The 18,491-nt window shown below is 46.2% G+C and overlaps 1 protein-coding gene across 2 annotated transcripts in view; it reads right to left on the bottom strand.

Annotated features, from left to right (window-relative positions):
- The window catches only part of RNASET2 (ribonuclease T2), a 214,086-nt gene that overhangs the window by 130,050 nt on the left and 65,545 nt on the right, over nucleotides 1–18,491 (bottom strand). For both annotated transcript variants that reach the window (XM_088481578.1, XM_088481577.1), the window contains exon 3: nucleotides 7,110–7,170. In XM_088481578.1, the coding sequence (XP_088337704.1) occupies nucleotides 7,110–7,170 (61 nt within the window). The remainder of the gene's footprint in view (nucleotides 1–7,109; nucleotides 7,171–18,491) is intronic.

Raw genomic sequence — 18,491 nt, forward strand, 5'->3', positions numbered from 1 at the left:
GGCTAGAACTCTTGGCTGGATGCGGCCGTGCAACAGCTTTGTGAGCTGGTAGAAACTTGGCTAGGTGGGCCAGAAGGCCGTAGATTATGAGGCAGCCTTTGGGCCGTGCAGTAGCCAATAGGGCTGGTATAGGTTGGCAAGATGCGACCTTTAAGCTGTGTAGCAGCCTTTGGGCTGAGTGGCAACCTTGAGGGCTGGAATAACTTGGCAAGATGCAGCAGTAGCCGGGTAGCAGCTGTAACAAAGTCACTGGTGTTGATGCACAGGACTGCGCACAAAAGTCACTGGAGTGCGACCTGAGCCGCCGAGTTGACAAGCAGCTGATGCTGTAGTTCAGGCCTGTGCCCGCCGGGTTGACACCAGCAGCAAACGCTGTAGAGAACCCTGTGCCGCCGGGTTGACACAAGCAGCTGACGCTGTAGTGCGGCCTGTGCCGCCGGGTTGACACAAGCAACTGACGCTGTACTGAGGGTACTACCCGTGACGCCTGGATGACACGAGTGGCAGGAAACAGATATGCGGACCATGCCGCCCAGATGACACAAGCGGCAGAACAACAATATGTGAGGCAGAAACTGGAGCTCAACTGGAGACAGGAAACAAAGCCAGAACCAGAAACATGAGAGGTCTATCACCGGCATCGGAGCAGCGTTAGCGCCAGCAGGATATAGATGCCGGAGTCAATCTGGACTGATCCACAGAATGATGGACAGGAGGTAGGCGGAGATGCAGTGAACACTTCTAATAGTAAAGGAGATCAGCGCTACACCTGTTTGTAACGATTTATATGATATAAAAAAGGATTGCAAAAGGGATGGTATTCTAGTAATGTGCACTATGTAATAGTCCTATTGCAAATGTAAACCAATTGGTTGGTTATTTGATAAACCAGCCCACCAAGATATAATACAGGACAAGGTGTTGCTTAGAACCAAATTATATTTAGAGTACATATGTCTTTGAAAAACCAAGTAATGAATGATTAACCAATAGGCTGGACAGTTGGAAAGTAGGAACAGCTTGCCTGCACTAAATTGCTACACAGCTGCTCATAGCACTATTGTGTCAGAAAGGAATTAAAAAAGGGGGGGGGGAAACACTTGACCGATGTTTATCTCGCACAGCATTCGCAGTGTGGTGGCTTGTGACAGAAACCCCCCTCCCCCCCTTGACGAGGGATTAAGGAACCCCTAGACCCTGGCTTGTCCGGAAAAGTTCACAAAGAATCTTCTCAGCAGCGTATGAGCACGCAAAGATCTCTATGGGACCCAGGAATGCTACTCTGGACCATAGCCCATCCAGTGAACAAGAAATTGAAGACATCAATGAGATATTCTAGAGTCCAGGACCTTCTGCACAACAAACTCCCAGCACCCCTGGACGAGTACTGGTGGAGGTCTGATTGAACGCCTAGGAGTAAACCTGTAAGGAAGCAACACCGGCTTCAGGAGGGAACAATGAAATGTACTGTTGATCCTAAGAGTCCTCGGTAACTTCAGCCAAAAGGCTACGGGATTAACTTTGACAATGATGCGAAATGGGCCGAAAAAGTGTAGGCCCCAACTTTTGTGACCTCTGGCACAGATTAATATTTCTGGAGGACAGCCACACTAGGTCTCCAACTCTAAAATTGCAGAGCCTGCGGTGCTTGTCAGCTCACACCTTGAACCGCCCCGATGCTTGACGGAGAGCATGCACCTTCCTCCAGACTGGCCGAAGCCTAGAAACGGATGATGAAGAAGAGGTACTGGTAGTAGGAAATTCAAATGAAATACTTCTAGGATGGGCCCCAGAGTTGCAATAGAACGGAGAGAGACTGAGGAAGCGGAATGGCAAGAGTTATTATATGCGAATTCTGCAAAGGGCAGAAGTGAAACTCAATTGTCCTGGCAATTAGAAATCAAACAACTGAGGTGTTGTTCCAAGGACTGATTGGCCCACTCCGTCTAGCCGCTGTGAATGGTAGCCCTAGGATAAGCTCACATAAGGATAAGCCACGAGGATAAGCCCAGCTCCACACAGAAACATCTCCAAAATCGGGCCATGAATTGTGTTCCACGATCTGAGACGATATCCACGAGAAGTCCATGAAGCCTGAAGACATGTTGCAGAAAAAGTACTGACTGTTTCTTAGCAGATGTTAATTTGGCCAGAGGAACAAAATGTACCATCTTGGAGAACCAGTCCACAATGGTCCAGATGACAGAACAATGGGAAGATTCTGGGAGATCTACAACAAAGTCCATAGTAATATGGGTCCAGGGGATACAGGAGACCTTGAGGAGTGGTTCGGAGGGTCTTATTCCTAGAACAGACATTACAGGCCAGGACAAATTCTTGAGTGTCTTGAGACATGGACTGCCACCAGACAGTTGTTGCCTCCATGCCCCCAATCTTCAAAGACCCACGTAATGGCCAAAACTTCCCGGTTACCGACGACATAATTCCTCTCAGCCGAGTCAAATTTCCTGGAAAAGAAGGCACATGGATGAAGCTTACCATCTCTAATGTCCTTCTGCAAAAGGATAGCGCCCACTCCAATTTCAGATGCATCCACCTCAACAATAAATGGGAACTCTGGATTGGGATGCCGGAGGAGAGGACACAAAAGCCGCCATAAGTGTTAAATGCTTGAATGGCTCCAGGTGACCAATTAGCGACCTCGGCTCCTTTCTTGGTAAGATCAACAATGGGCGAGACTATAGAGAAGGACTTCACGAACCTGAGATAATTCACGAAACCCTGAAACCGCTGGATGGCCTTCAGTATAGCGGGTTGTTCCCAATCCAGGATAGTCTTCACCTAGAGAAACCTTGCGAGGAGATAATGTAACCCAGGAATGATACCTCCTTTACATCAAACGCATTTCTCTAATTTGGCATACAAGTTGTTCTTCAGTAGCCTTTGTAAGACCTACTTCACATGTCTATGATATTTATCCATGGACTTTGATAAGATGGGGATATCATCTAGATAGACCACTGCATAGACTCAAGAAATCCTTTAACACCTCATAAATGAAATCTTGAAAAACAGCTGGGGCATTGGAGAGGTCAAATGGCATGACAAGATATTCAATGTGTCCCGAATGAGTGTTAAATGCAGTCTTCCACTCGTCTCCTTTTCTAATGCGGATGAGGTTGTATGCGCCTCCAAGATCAATCTTAGAGAAGATGGAGGCCTCCCGCAGTTGGTCAAAGAAGATGGAGATGAGTGGCAAGGGATAGGCGTTCTTGACTGTGATTTTATTCAGTCCACAGAAATCAATGCAGGGTCGGAGTGATCCATCCTTCTTCTCGACAAAGAAAACCCCTGCTTTTACTGGGGATTTAGAAGGATGAATGAATCCCTTATCCAGAGCCTCTTGAATATATTCCTGCATGAATTGATCTTCCAGAATAGATAATGCATATAATCTGCCTTTAGGAAGCCTAGCACCAAGTAATTAGTTGCAGTCGAAAGGACGGTGAGGCAGCAGAACGTCAGCTTTTCTTTTAGAAAAGACTTCGGTCAGGTCACGGTAAGCAGCAGGAATAGACGAGGCTCGGCTGAGACAGTGGCAGCAAGACATGATAAGTATTCGGAAAACAGGTCGACCCCACTCCAGAATTTCACCAGTTTGCCACTGGATTATGGGGTTGCGTCTTTTCAGGCAGTGTAAACCCAGAACGACTGGGGCCAGCGGACACTGAAGAAGTAGGAATGACAATTCCTCCCGATGTAGAGCTCCAACGGCAAATTGCAAAGACCCGTCCAGACCAATAACAGACACAGGTGTGGATAAGGGCTCAGGTTCCAGGCCCAACGTTTTGAAAAATGTAATGTCCATGAAATTCTCCGCAACTCTACTATCAGTGAACGCAGGAACGGAGGACTTGAACATTTGAAAAAGAGATGACTGAAGTAATAAAGGACATTTTCCGGGGAGATGGATGCAAGGCCTAGTTGTATCTCCCCTAGCTCATCTAGACCTTGCCTTTTCCCGACTTCAGTGGGCAAAGCTGAGCCATATGACCTTTACCATCGCAGTACAGGCACAGACCCAACGAATGTCTCCTCAGTTTCTCTTCAGCCAGAAGACTAAATGCTCCCAGGTGCATTGGTTCCTCTGACTCGGGCGGAGCTAACCATAACGGAGATCGTGGAGGCAGAGAAGGCAATTTATTCTCCAATCAGCATTTATAGAGCCACCCTGTCAACGTGAATAACCAGGTTCATAAGATCATACAGAGAGCTTGGTGCAGGATACTGGACTAAGATATCCTTAATCTCCTCAAATAGTCCGCAACGAAACTGGATTCGCAAGACAGTCATTCCAGCCGGAATCGACCACCCATCTCCGGAACTCCATTCAGTATTCCTCAGCGGCTTTGGTTTCCTGCTTCAGAGACCTGAGGCTAGCCTCTGCCATGGTCGCCTTGTCCGGGTCATCATACAGGAGACCCAATGCGGTAAAGAATGCCTCGACTGCCAACAGTGCAGGGCTAGTTGAAGGAAGACCAAAGGCCCATGTTTGTGGGTCACACTGTAACAAATAGATAATTATCCCTACTTGTTGGGCTTCAGAACCCAAGGACCTGGGTCAAAGACTAAAGTAGAGTTTGCAGCTCTCTTTGAAATTTAAAAAATCCTTACGGTTACCTGAGAACCAATCAGGCAGATTTAACTTAGGTTCTACTACAGTGGGAGCAGAGGCGCATCGGGATTCTTCAACCCGGATGGAATGTTCTTGAACTTTCTGTGTAAGAACCTGTATCTGCGCAGGATTTTGACCAGGCTCCATAAAAGAGGATCAACTATACTCAAAGAAAAATAAGTATAGCCATCAGGATATCGATGCCGGAGCCAATCTGGACTGATCCACAGAATGATGGAGGGGAAGTAGGCAGAGATTCAGTGAACACTTGCCCTATGTTCACCTTGCACATCATTCGCAGTGTGGTGGCTTGTGACAAGCAGAGAAAAGGGAGCTATGCAACACTGGACTGCTTATTGTTACTTTTTTAGCCAAAGTTTCTGAATTTTACAAAAACTTTTTGGATGGATGCGCTGCAGATGACGTAACAGGGAGGAGGTTCCTAGATGTTCAAGGTACCTACCTCTACTTACTCTGGCTTTACAAAGGGTACATATGGCTTGATAATTGTTGTCCGGATTTGGGTAGAAATAATTCCACACATAAGTAGTGGATTTATTTGTCTTATGCCCAGACATGACAATGTGCTTTTTCTTATCATGGGCAACAACTGTTTCTTCCACTGGTGCCTGATTTACACAAACAACATACTCATCAACAACATCAACATCCTCACCAGCGTCAACTACACAAATATCCTCCTTTTGTGGACTTCCACAAAAGCATCCTCGATTTCGGTGTCATCATATTCACTTGTGCTTACATCATCATAAGAGGCAGAACCACCAGTCATAAATAAAGGCCAAGGCCTTAGCCTTTCCTTGCCACTTCGTGTGGTGAAAGTCATATTGCCAATGTTATTTCTTTCTTCAGCTAACTTTCCGTGATGTTTTTGTCTTTACCAATGTAAAAGATTGCTTCATTGATTTTAGATGCCCTGACTTAAGCCCTGTATGTCCTTGGGCTTTTGGCTTTAGTAGATGACGTAGACTAGTATCGTCATGACTGGTGGCAATGGCAGCAGCTCCAGCACTAGTATGTGGTTCCTCCTCTCCTTTCAACTGATCGTTCTCCATATCAACAAACACGAACGAAGTGGGGGACAGCACACACATCAATTTGTACCAATTTTAAATATTACACTGTGGTATCAATGACCTACAGTGTCACAATATTTTTTATGAATAAAACACTGCGCTACCACTTAGTGTTACAATACGTGTTGAATATTACACTGTGTTTGCACTTAGTGTCACAATATCTTTTATGAATACACTGTGCTACCACTTACAATGTCACAATACGTGTTTAATATTACACTGCGTTTCCACTTAGTGTCACAATACGTGTACATTACACTTCGGTTACACTTACAGTGTCATTATGGGTGTATGAATATTACACTGCGCTACGACTTATAGGGGTAAATTTACTAAAGTGATGGTTTTTAGAAGTGAGTTTTAAAAGTGATGTTGCCCATAGCAACCAGATTCTAGCTATTATCTTCTAGAAGGTGCTAGTTAAATGTTAAGTAGAATCTGACTGGTTGCTATGGGCAACATCTCTTCTAAAACTCGCTTCAGTAAATTTACCCCATAGAGTCACAACAATACGTGTATGAATATTACACTGCGGTCTCACCGGCAGCGACACAGTAAAATAAAATATAGTATCCCGGGGTACAGCACAAAAAAAAAACCAAATTAATTATATTATTGACTTTTTTTTAGCTTTTAATTTTTTTTGACACTGGGCACCATTGGACGGACAAAGCACCCCTGGATGGACACAGCAGTCCTTGCCCCTGGGTGGACACAGCAACCCCTGAATGGACACAGGCAGCCCCTGTCCTGGATGGACACAGCAGCCCCTGCCCCTGGATGGACATAGCAACTCCTGGATGGACACAGCACAGACTGCCCCTGGATGGACACAGCAGCCCCTGTCCTGGACAGACACAGATTCCTGGACACCCTTGGACAGACAGAGCACCCCTGAATGGACACAGCAGCCGCTGCCCCTGAATGGGCACAGGCAGCCCCTGCCCTGTATGGACACAGCAGCCCCTGGATGGACATAGCAGCCATTGCCCCTGGATGGACACCACAGCCCCTGCTCTGGATGGAGACAGCAGCCCCTAGATGGACACAGCAGACACTGCACGTCTGTTCACTTCACTTTCCACAGCCGGAGTGAAATGGCGCCAATGACCAAATACCTTTATATTATCAAAAATCTGCGAGAATCCGACAGCGGGATGATGACGTCTTGCCTCGTTTTGGGATCTGAGTCAGGCGGGAAAACCCAAGCCAGACTCGGATCCATCAAATGTTATCCCAACTGTTGGTGGAACTGATAATTAGGTTTGGGAACAATTACCCCATATTAATGTTTAAAGGAAAAGGTGTTGACATGCAATGAATGTGTCCAAAACATTTGCAAAATATTAGAAGAATTAGTAGAAGCAACTTACCTTGCACACTGTAACTGGCCAATGATGGGTCAAAATAAGCTTCTTCCATTCTGTATGTTTTCTACAAAAATGGATCTTATATTAGTTTCAATTTAGCATACAATGGTTGTATTTTTGTTTTGCAAATAGCAAACAATAGGAAAGGAAAAGGAGAAAATAATTCAGGAAAACAGGACCAAGAGGATCATAAAAAATTTAACTGTTACAGCTCTTGGTGTCATATGTGCACAGCATGTCATATTAAACAAAAAGAAAATCAACACCATAACATATACAGAGTGTCGCAGAGTCTGGAACTGGCTCCACGTGCTATAATGGGGTCTAAAACACGTAAAAGTGTTAATACAAATAAGAATTATGGTAGACTTATCTTTGATAACACTTTCTTTGAGGTCCTTAGGGTCCACGGGAACTACCTTGGGGAATATGTGATTTGGAGGAAACCAGGCACCAAACAGTCAACGTTTTCCGGTACCCCATATATACCCTGCCTTCAACCACAGGTCCCCAGTTTGTAAACAAGCCCATAGAAGGAAAGTGGAGAAGGAAGTACACATTACACTAAAAACACTCATACAAAGAAGAGGGAATCAGTGACAAGAAGGAGCAGATCCCACTGAAGCCGGGTGCATCAGGGAGGATGCCCTGTGGACCTCAAAGAAAAAGAGTTATCAACAGGTAAGTCTGCCATAACTCTTATTTTCTTCTTCAAGATCCATAGGGTCCCACAGGAACTACCTTGGGGATGTCCTAAAGCAGTTCCCTTAAGGGTGGGGACGCTCCTGAGTTGACAGGAGGATCCGCCGAACAAAGGAAGCATCCTGGGAGCCAAAAGTATCAAATGCATAGAATTTGATAAAGGTATGGATGGAAGATCAAGTGGCTGCTTTGCACAGCTGTTCAGCCAAGGCGTCATGTCTAACCGCCCAAGAAGGTCCCACAGACCAAGTTGAATGTGCTGGGAACAGGGACATCAGCCTGCGTATAAACTTGAGATATAGTCATACGAAGGCACCGAGCCAGAGTCTGCTTTTTAGCTGGCCAACTAAGTTTGTGAAAGTCATACAAAACAAAAAGTGCATCCGATTTCCTGATGCAGTTGGTATGATCCACCTAGATACGAAGGGCTCGAACCACATCCAAAGAAGTTTCACCAGCAAAAAGACCTGAAGACTTGAAAGCCGGGACAACAATTTCTTCATCTATATGAAAACAGGATACCACTTTTGTAAGGCAGCCTACCTGTGTACGCAGGACAGCTCTATCCTGGTGGAAGATCAAATATGGGGGGGCAACATGAAAGTGCTGCCAAATCAGAGACTCTGCGAGCTGAGGCGATAGCGAGGAGAAAAATTGTCTTCACTGTCAACCACTTGAGGTCCACTGTATTTAAAGATTCAAAGGGGGGGGGCTGTAGCGTCCTTTGAACCATAGACAAATCCCATGGTGCCACCGGAGGAACAAAAGGTGGTTGCAGATGAAGAACACCTTACAAAAACATTCTAAACATCCATCAAGGGAGCGATTCTACGCCGAAACCAAACTGACAGCGCAGAAACCTGAACTCTCAATGTGGCCAGGTGGAGACAAAGGTCTAATCCACCCTGGAGAAAAGCTTAAAAATCTTAGGATCAACTTTTTTGTGGGAACACCATAGAAAAAAGGAATGCCAAATTCTGTAACTTGCCGCAAGCATCATATTGTCACGACCCGGGTTTTGCGGCGTGGAGGTTTGCGGTCCTTACCGGTGAGGGCTCTGTGGCGCTGTCCTTCTGGCAGGGGAGCTGGCATGTAGAGACTGGCATTGCGTGTATGCAGAGTTCTGCCAGCGTTGTGCCATCCTGGGAAGGGTAAGTCTAGTGGCGTCTCCGCGTCACGGCTGTCTCGGCACCACCATGTTGTCTTTGGCCATGTGACAAAGCAGACCAATCATCTGTGAGTCACCTGCTCTCTATCATGCTTGGTTACTGGGTACTTAAGGGTGTTTGCAGCGCCCTGTAGTTGCCAGTGCAACATGTTCTCTGTGTTCCTGAACCTTAGACTTGTGCTCCAGTGTTTGCCCTAGCTCATTGTCAGCCTCCAGCTTCCTGCATAGCCTGCCTCGCTCTGCCTTGCCTTGCACTCTGCTGAGATCAGCCTGCACCTTCTACCAGACCCACTCCTGTCTGAACCGGTCTCCTCAGTTAACCCATTCCTGCGCAGCCCTCATCTCGACATTACCAGATTCCCCTTTCAGCCATCATCACAGCATTACCGGATTCTCCTTTCAGCCATCATCACAGCATTACCGGACATCCCTCTCAGCCACTATTCAGCATACCAGGATATCCACTTCACTCTTACAGTCTATCTGGATTCTCCTCATTCATCCACAACATACACAGACTAACAGTTTGCACTGGCCAAATGGATTCGGCTACTGAATAGGAGTCCAGAACAGACTTAATTCACAGCATGGCTTCCGCCTGGAAGGAATGGAGCCATGCAACAGCAAATAGCACAGTATGTACAAAAAATGGCACTCCGTCAGGATACCTTACAAGCTACACTAACTACTCCAGGTATGCCTGCAGTTACTTCTGTGGTATCTGCCTCTGGAGCTCCTCCTCATTTGTATTTACCTACACCTGTCAAGTTTGATGGATTTCTCAACCAGTGTGATGTACATTTTACATTACAACCCTCCAATTTCCCTACTCCTAAAACCAAAGTGGCCTATATTGTGTCTTTATTGTCCGGCTCAGCCTTAGATTGTGTTTCTCCGCTCCGGGAGCGATCAGATCTGTTACTGGATAATTACCAATAATTTTGTACATCATTCAGGAGGATTTTCGATGAGCCCGGAAGAACCACTTCTGCGTCACCCAGTATTATGAATCTGAAACAAAGTATCCGTCCAGTCAGTATGTAATTCAGTTCCAGACGTTGGCATCAGAGCTCAGATGGAACGAAGGAGCCCTAACATCGTTTTTCTGGCATGGACTATCGGATGGTATAGAGGATGATCTAGCCACTCGTGATTTACCCTCTAGTCTTAATTATCTAATTTCCCTCTGTAAAAAGGTTGATATACGCTTTAGAGAGCACCAAGTTGAGAAGCACAGAGCTGATCGTTTTAGGCCTCATCCTCAACCTCCTCCTACCCATTCTCCTCCCTCTCTTACAGATGAAGAACCCATGCAGGTTAATCATACCCATCTTTCTAAAGAAGAACAACAGACTCATTCAAAAGAACCTTTGGTGGGTTCCTGTACTCGCAAGCCGGGAAACGCCCGTTCCTAACTAGTCTCGGGGACACTCAGTTAGGAGTAATACTTCCATCCTCAAAGCAGAATGACTCAGTTTTGTCCATTGCTCTGGACATTAAATCTAGTCCTGTATTTGTATCTGCCCTCCTGGATTCTGGGGCAGCAGAAAATTTCATGTCCTCTCATTTGGCAGATAAATTACAAGTTCCTTGCATCACCTTGGATCATGCTATCTCCTTGACCTCTATCGATGGTAGACCTATTTCTAATAGAACCGTATCTAAAACCTACCCAACCTATTCTAGTTCGTATTGGAGCCCTTCATGTTGAACATATCAGCTTCTTAATCATGCCCAAGGCTTCCCATGAGATTATACTCGGATACCCATGGCTGCATAAGCACAACTCCAGAATTGATTGTAACACTATGCAGGTTCAGTCATGTAGTGAGGAATGCCAGGGGTCTTGTCTTCCGAAGATCCAACCTGTGAGAAAAATTCAGATGTTAGAGGCCCCATCTATACCTAAGGAACATCAATCATTTACCGATCTTTTCTCCGAAAGACAAGCTAACGTCTTACCTCCTCATAGAGAATGGGATTGTCCTATCGACTTGTTACCTGGGAAGAGCCCTCCCCGTGGTCGGACGTATCCGTTGTCCCTACCAGAAACTGATGCCATGTCGGAATACATCCAAGAAAAAGTAAAAAATAGAGATTTATCCGATCATCTACATCACCTGCTGGAGCTGGATTTTTCTTCGCTTCTAAAAAAGATGGAGTCCTGAGACTGTGTATAGATTATAGAGGTTTGAATGATATTACAGTAAAGAACAGATAGCCTCTACCATTGATCATTGAATCAAGGGATCCACTATATTTTCTAAGTTAGATCTCCGAGGTGCATACAACCTCATTCGTATTTGAGCAGATGATGAATGGAAAACAGCTTTCAACACCAGGGACAGCCAATTTGAATACTTGGTCATGCCATTGCACCTGCCATTTTTCAAGGTTTTGTTCAAAAGATCTTTAGGGATCTCTTATATGTCTCAGTTGGCGTCTATTTAGATGACATTTTGATTTTTTCCGCCTCTCCTGGGGAACACCATAATCAAGTCTTATCTCATCTGAAGAACCAACTGTATTGTAAATTGGAGAAATGTGTGTTCGGTGTACAAAGTGCTCCATTTCTTGGATATATAGTTTCTGGATCTTTTTTTAGAAATGGACCCCAAGAAAGTCCAAGCAATATTGGATTGGTCCTGTCCCACGTCTTTGAAGGCCATTCAGAGACTTCTTGGTTTCTCCAATTATTATCGTTTTTTCATTAAGGAATTCTCCTCCTTGATAGCTCCCATCACAGCCCTAACTCGTAAAGGTGCCAACCCTGCTCTATGGCCTCCTGAGGCAGAGACAGCCTTTCAACTTCTCAAGCAAGCCTTTATAATAGCTCCAGTTTTGAGACAACCAGATGTCAACAGGTCTTTTTTACTTTTAGTGGATGCTTTTTCTGAGGCAGTGGGAGCGGTCTTGTCCCTGCGCTTCGAGGATAGCTGGATTCAACCGTGTGGTTTGTTCTCAAAGAAATTCTCCCCTGCCGAAAGAAATTATGCCATAGGCGAACAGGAGCTGTTAGCTGTCAAACTGGCCTTAGAGGAATGACGGTACCTCCTAGAGGGCGCTAAGTTCCCTTTCACCGGTTTTACAGACCACAGGAATCTTCTCTTAAAAAATTTTCAATGTGTAAGCCCTCGCCTGGCCCGATAGGCAATATTTTTTGCACGTTTTCATTTTACCATGTCGTATCGCTCTGGGGCTCTCAATCTGAAGGCAGACCCCTTGTCACGGTCACTGTCCACTTATAGTGGTCCAGAAACACTGCGGAATGGAGTCAAAGTATTCCGTGCTGGAGTCAAAGGTTTTCGGCACTATGCAACTGCAACCACCTGTTGGAAAGACCTTTGTGGCCTTGGAGTTGAGGAAACAGTTGCTGACATGGGCCCATTCTTCCCGGTCATTCAGTCATTCGTAAGACTTTGGAGTTCCTGAAGAGATCCTACTGGTGGCCATCGATGAAAACCAAGGTAACCGAGTTTATCTCGTTTTGTACCCAGTTTGCCCAGCATAAGCCATGAATTGGTGTCTCTTCCCGTACCATCTCGTCCGTGGACACATCTGTCCATGGATTTTGTGACAGACCTACCAAATTCTAATGGATATACCACCATCTGGGTTGTAGTGGATAATTTCTCAAAGATGGTCCATTACATTCCACTAGAGAAGTTACCCTCGGCACCTGATTTGGCTCACCTATTTGTTCACCTTATATTTAGTCTTCATGGACTTCATTCAGAAATCGTTTCAGACCGGGGTGTCCAATTCGTGGCAAAATTCTCTATTCTGCAAGTGAAACTTTACTTTTCCATGGCCTATCACCCTTAAAGTAATGGGTCCACCGAGAGGGTGTACCAGGACCTCGAGACTTCATGAGAATCTTTATGTCCTCATCCCAGGACAACTGGTCCGAGTCCCTTCCCTGGGCCGAATTTGCGCACAACGCATCATACCACTCTTCTACTAACCAAACTCTTTTCTACATAGTGTATGGTCTTCATCCTAGGGTCCCTGAGTTCCGAAGTCTACCCGTCTTTGATGTACCAGCTGTGGATATCACGGTACCGAACTTTGCTTCAGTTTGGGCTCAAGTGGGGGCTGCTCTTGTTAAAACCTCCCTGCAGTACAAGGATCAGGCTGATAGGAAGCGAAGAAAAGTTCCTCAGATGCGGGTCGCGGATCAAGTATGGCGTTCTACCCGCATTCTTTGCCTCAGGGTATTGTCTATGAAGTTCGCTCCCTGGTTTATTAAACCATACTCCATTACAGAGATAAACAATCCAGTCTCCTATTGTCTTCAACTCCCATCTTATTTAAAAATTCCTAATTCATTTCATTTATCTCTGCTCAAGCCATTAGTTCTCAATAAATTACTCAGTGTTCTTCCTGTTCCCCCCAGGATCCAAACTGAAAAGGGGGTGGAATTTGAGGTGTCTATTAGTCATGGTCATTTGCAAAACCTGCTCGATTGGAGAGGCTATGGTCCGGAAGAGCATTGTTGGAACAGAGCTGAGGAAATCCACACTCCCAAGCTCATCAGCAAGTTCCACTTGGCTCATCCCTAAAAGCCTAGAAGGTGTCCTGAGGCCTCCTGTAAGGAGAGGGTACTGTCACAATCCGGGTTTCGTAGCGTGGAGGTTTGCGGTCCTTACCGGTGAGGGCGCTGTGGCGCGCTCCTTCTGGCGGGGGAGCTGGCGTGTAGAGACTGACATTGCATGTACGCAGAGGTCTGCCAGCATTGGGCCATCCTGGCAAGGGTAAGTCTAGTGGCATCACTGTGTCATGGCTGTCTGGGCGCCACCATGTTGTCTTTGGCCATGTGACATAGTAGACCAATCGTCAGTGGGTCACCTGTTCTCTCTGGCCTATCACGCTCTGTTACTGGGTACTTAAGGGTGTTTGAAGCGCCCTGTAGTTGCTAGTGGAATGTGTTCTCTGTGCTCCTGAACCTTAGACTTGTGCTCCGGTGTTTGCCCTAGCTCATTGTCAGCCTCCGGCTTCCTGCATCGCTCTGCCTTGCACTTCGCTGGGATCAGCCTGCACCTTCTACCAGACCCACTCCTGCCTGAACCTGTCTCCTCAGTTAACCCATTCCTGCGCAGCCCTCATCTCAGCATTACCAGATTCCCCTTTCAGACATCATCACAGCATTACCGGACATCCCTCTCAGCCACTATTCAGCATACCAGGATATCCACTTCACTTACAGTCTATCTGGATTCACCTCATTTATCTGTCACTGAACTGGACATTCATTTATTCCCACTCACTACAGTTCCCTCCTGTCACATATATTAGTTTATTACTAGACTTTAGTTTATCTTATTGTTCATGTCTACCAACATTCATATTAAACAACCCACCTTTCAGTTTAAACCTGTTCCCGGTGTCTACTCTACACAGACTCTAACACATATGAATCACAGAGTCGGTAAACCCTTTGGCTCTTAAGATGGAAGACTCAAAAGCCAAGCCATCAAAGACAGACGAGGTAGGTCCAGATGTAGGCAGGTACCCTGCACTAGCAGATCAGGCCGTAGAGGAAGTGTGAACGGAGTATCAATGGAGAGACACATCAGGTCAGCGAACCAATGACGCCTGGGCCAAGACGGAGCTATTAGAATCACCCTGCCACCCTCTTGTTTTAATTTTCTGAGAATTCTTGGTAGAAGAGAGATTGGTGGAAACAGGTATGCTAACCTGAAATCCCACCCCACTGCCAGCGCATCCACGAAGGCTGCTGAGGGATCTCTTGTCCTGTACCAGGGGACCTTTTAATTGTGCCGTGAGGCCATGAGATCCACCCCTGGTAGTCCCCAATTGTCCACTGGGAGCTGGTAAACCTCCAGGTGGAGAGGACATTCTCCAGCATGTATATCCTGAGGACTCAGGAAGTCTACTTCTCAGTTGTGGACTCCTGGGATGAATATTGCCGAAATTGCCAGAAGATGACTTTCTACCAAAGTCAGAATGTTTGCCACTTCCCACATGGCTGCCCGACTTCGCGGGTCTCCCTGACGGTTGACGTAGGCTCCCGCGTTCACATTGTCGGACTGGATCTGGACAGGCCTTCCCTGAAGTGTCAAGTGCTAGAACTAGCGCCCTGTAAACTGCCCGGAGTTCCAAGAAATTTATGGGCAGCTGACTTTCTTGAGACGTCCACCTTCCCTGCAAGTGTGATAACTTGTCACCGCACCCCATCCTAGAAGACTGGTGTCCGTGGTTAGGAGTACCTACTTTGGGATCCACAGAGGGCGACCTTCGTTTAGATGATCCTTGTGAAGCCACCAGGACAAGGAGAGCCGAACCTCTGGTGAGAAAAGGATCATCTGAGACTTATGAATAAGCATAAGCATCCACCCAGGACGGACATATAGGCAGTACACACATAGCAGATTGCAGCTGCTATGGAAATCCCATAGTAGGAGGCAGCATAGGTGCTGCCAAATGGTCCACTAAATGAGTCAAAACCTGCGAAAAAGAGTACACCCACGTTGGCTCTTGCACAGGAGCTGGTACACTGGGTTGGTGTGAGGAAATCTTATAACAAGAAACACATAAACCATCTTGCATGAAATCCTGAGGTGACAGGCCTGCCTGACTGGATTTACATGACACCAGCAACGGGGCCTCAGCCTCAAATTTCCCTATGGCCTTAGACATATAAAATGCAAAGTAGTGCAAATGTGACTTTTTTTTTTTAATTCACTAATAGTAGTGAAAGTGAAATGTTACAGAAAACCAACCCCACCATGTGCACATAGGGATACTGAAAATGACAGCAGTGATAGAAATAACTGACAGTAACACAGCAGCGCTAGCACAAAGACACATACAATGCAAATACAACCTTTAGTTGCATTGGGCTCTGAATCAACTACTCAAACCTTCACAGAGTTAATTGATAGGATATAGAGCGTTATATACCTGGCCCCTGGGGGAGAGGTATATAGGGAGATCCCAACACCTCCTGAGACCAAACCGCTTTCACAGAGCACTAAACGTGATTAGTGAGCATCTCATATATAGAGGTGGGTGGAGCGACCCAGGCGCGCAAAACTTCCATAGCACGGCATCTGAGTCGGGGGAGGGGCTGTCGGGGTGAGAGCTTATCTTCCCTATGCTGGATAACCAACCAGAAACGCTGGCCTCCCAGCAACAGAATGTGTCTGAAGCTCGTCCTCGAGGTCAGGCGATATAGCCCTGGTGGTCTAGTTTGGGAGTGGACAAAACCAGGCCTTCACTGCAGCAGCTTCCAACATCTCCCACACTGGAAGCAAGGACTGCCTCGTTCTTACCTGACTTCCCCGTGCCCTCCGGTTGCAGTCCAGGTTGTGACATCGTGGCAAGAAAGCTTTGTCGCGACCCTGATGAAATCACCAGACCACACAGGTTACTGGTGTTGTGGCACCGGCAGGGGTAGATAGAGTCGCAGCACAGGTGTCTTATAAGATGCCCTGCTGCTTGGGACTGCCTAAACAGTCCAGTCTGTTATAATGGTGCATCTCCTGTCGCACCAAACTAACAAAAAAACTATGACCTGTGGCCAGAGGGGGAGGACCCAGTGCATCCTGGGACCGGAAAGCGTTCACTGTTTGGTACCTGGTTTCCTCCAAACCACATATTCCCCAAGGTAGTACCTGTAGACCCTATGGATCATGAAGAAGAAAATGTGTTCTCGCCACAACCCTGTATCACATCCAGTAGACTGAGGCACTGGACAGAGAATGTCGCTAGTCTGATACCAGTGTTAATGTATGTGGATAAAAAAAAAAAATCTTGTTAGTGTGCAGCAGCCCTGGAATGAGTCTGGCAGCTGCAGCACCCAGCATTAAGTTAAGTCCCAGGACTAGTGTGAAAAAAAATGGCGGAGTAAATAAAATGTTTAAAATATGTTTGGCCACCCACTTGTTTTAAGGTGAAGCTGCCAGGAGTTATAGTCATGTAAAAAAAAAATATACATATTGTTGTACAGGTTGAGTCTCCCATATCCAAATACTCCGAAATACGGAATATTCCGAAATACGGAATTTTTTTTAGCATGACTGAGATAGTGAAACCTTTGGTTTTTGATAGTTCAATGCACATAAACCTCGTTTAAAGCACAAAATTATTAAAAATATTGTATACGATTACCTTCAGGCTTTGTGTATAAAGTGTATATGAAAACTAAATTATTTTCATGTATATACACTAACTTTGATTGAGGCACAAAATTATTGAAAATATTGTACAAAATTACCTGCAGGCTGAGTGTATAAGGTGTAAATAGAACATAAATGCATTTCTGTGCTCAGATTTGGGTCCTTTTCCCAAGATATCTCATTATATTATGCAAATATTCCAAAATACGGAATATTCAGATATCCAAAATAACCCTGGTCCCAAGCATTTTGGATATGGGAGACTCAACCTGTAATGTAAATATATGTATTAGTAGGTAGCCTATATAGATATTATGGAAATGTAATGTGCTATATATTTTATACATTTTATAATGTTAGAACATTAGTAGCAGTGAATTGTGAAGAGGACTGTGCACCGAGCTGGGTAGAGGGGGAGCACGAGACACTGACCAGTATAAAAAAAAGTGGAGAGTGGCAGTTAGGGTGAGAAGTGCAGGCGCAATGGCAGTTACCTCAGATTGAGAGAGAGGATTAAAAGGTGCTGGACGGGTGATTTGGAGCTGAGGAGAAAGCGGGATTCACCACAGAGGGGACAGAAAGGAGTGGTGGGGGGGCGTGGCTTGGCAGGCTGTGCGGATGAACGTGCCTCGCACCAGCTCCCGCTGGGGCTGTTTCCGGGGCTCCACGCACCCACCGATGACCCTCCTGCTACCTGATCGGGTCACTTACCCGCAGGCTCACTCCCGCTGCTGGCCGTGCGCCTCTCTGGCTTCCCTCCAAGCAATCACTCAGCAGTCTCTGGATATGAGGGCTATGCAAACCAGGGCGGATGATTTGGACAACAGATGTCGTAGAAATAACCTTTGAATTCGTGGCCTCCCAGAAGATATTCCTTCTTCGAGCATCACAGATGTCCTCAATAAAATCTTCAGGTAGATTCTGGCTCTAGATCTAAATGATTCCATTGACTTTGACAGAGCTCACAGAGCTCTTCGCCCAAAGGGCTCAGCATCTGATCGCCCACGTGATGGGATTTGTCGTGTCCACTACTTCTCGCAAAAGGAAGATATCCTGCGCAAAGTCCGCAGTTTGCAGGGGGTGGATTCAATGGCACTCGCTTACAGATTTTCCAGGACCTTTCGTGGCGTACGCTCCAGCAGCGAAGGTTGCTGAAACCCCTCACGGAAGCTCTCCGCAAGAAGGAAATCAAATATAGATGGGGGTTCCCACTATCCCTCCAGCTGTCGTATGAAGGCAGAGCCCTCACCCTCCTGGCCCCCACAGATCTCCCTGATTTCTGCTCAGCTTTGGGTCTGGACGCTATAAAACTCTTCCTGATTGGCAAGCTTTTTCTCTCCCAAACACATTACCACCTAGCCTTCCGAGAAGATC

Source organism: Taudactylus pleione, unplaced genomic scaffold, assembly GCF_031769625.1.
Source record: "Taudactylus pleione unplaced genomic scaffold, aTauple2 ptg000275l, whole genome shotgun sequence".
Lineage (NCBI taxonomy): Eukaryota > Metazoa > Chordata > Amphibia > Anura > Myobatrachidae > Taudactylus > Taudactylus pleione.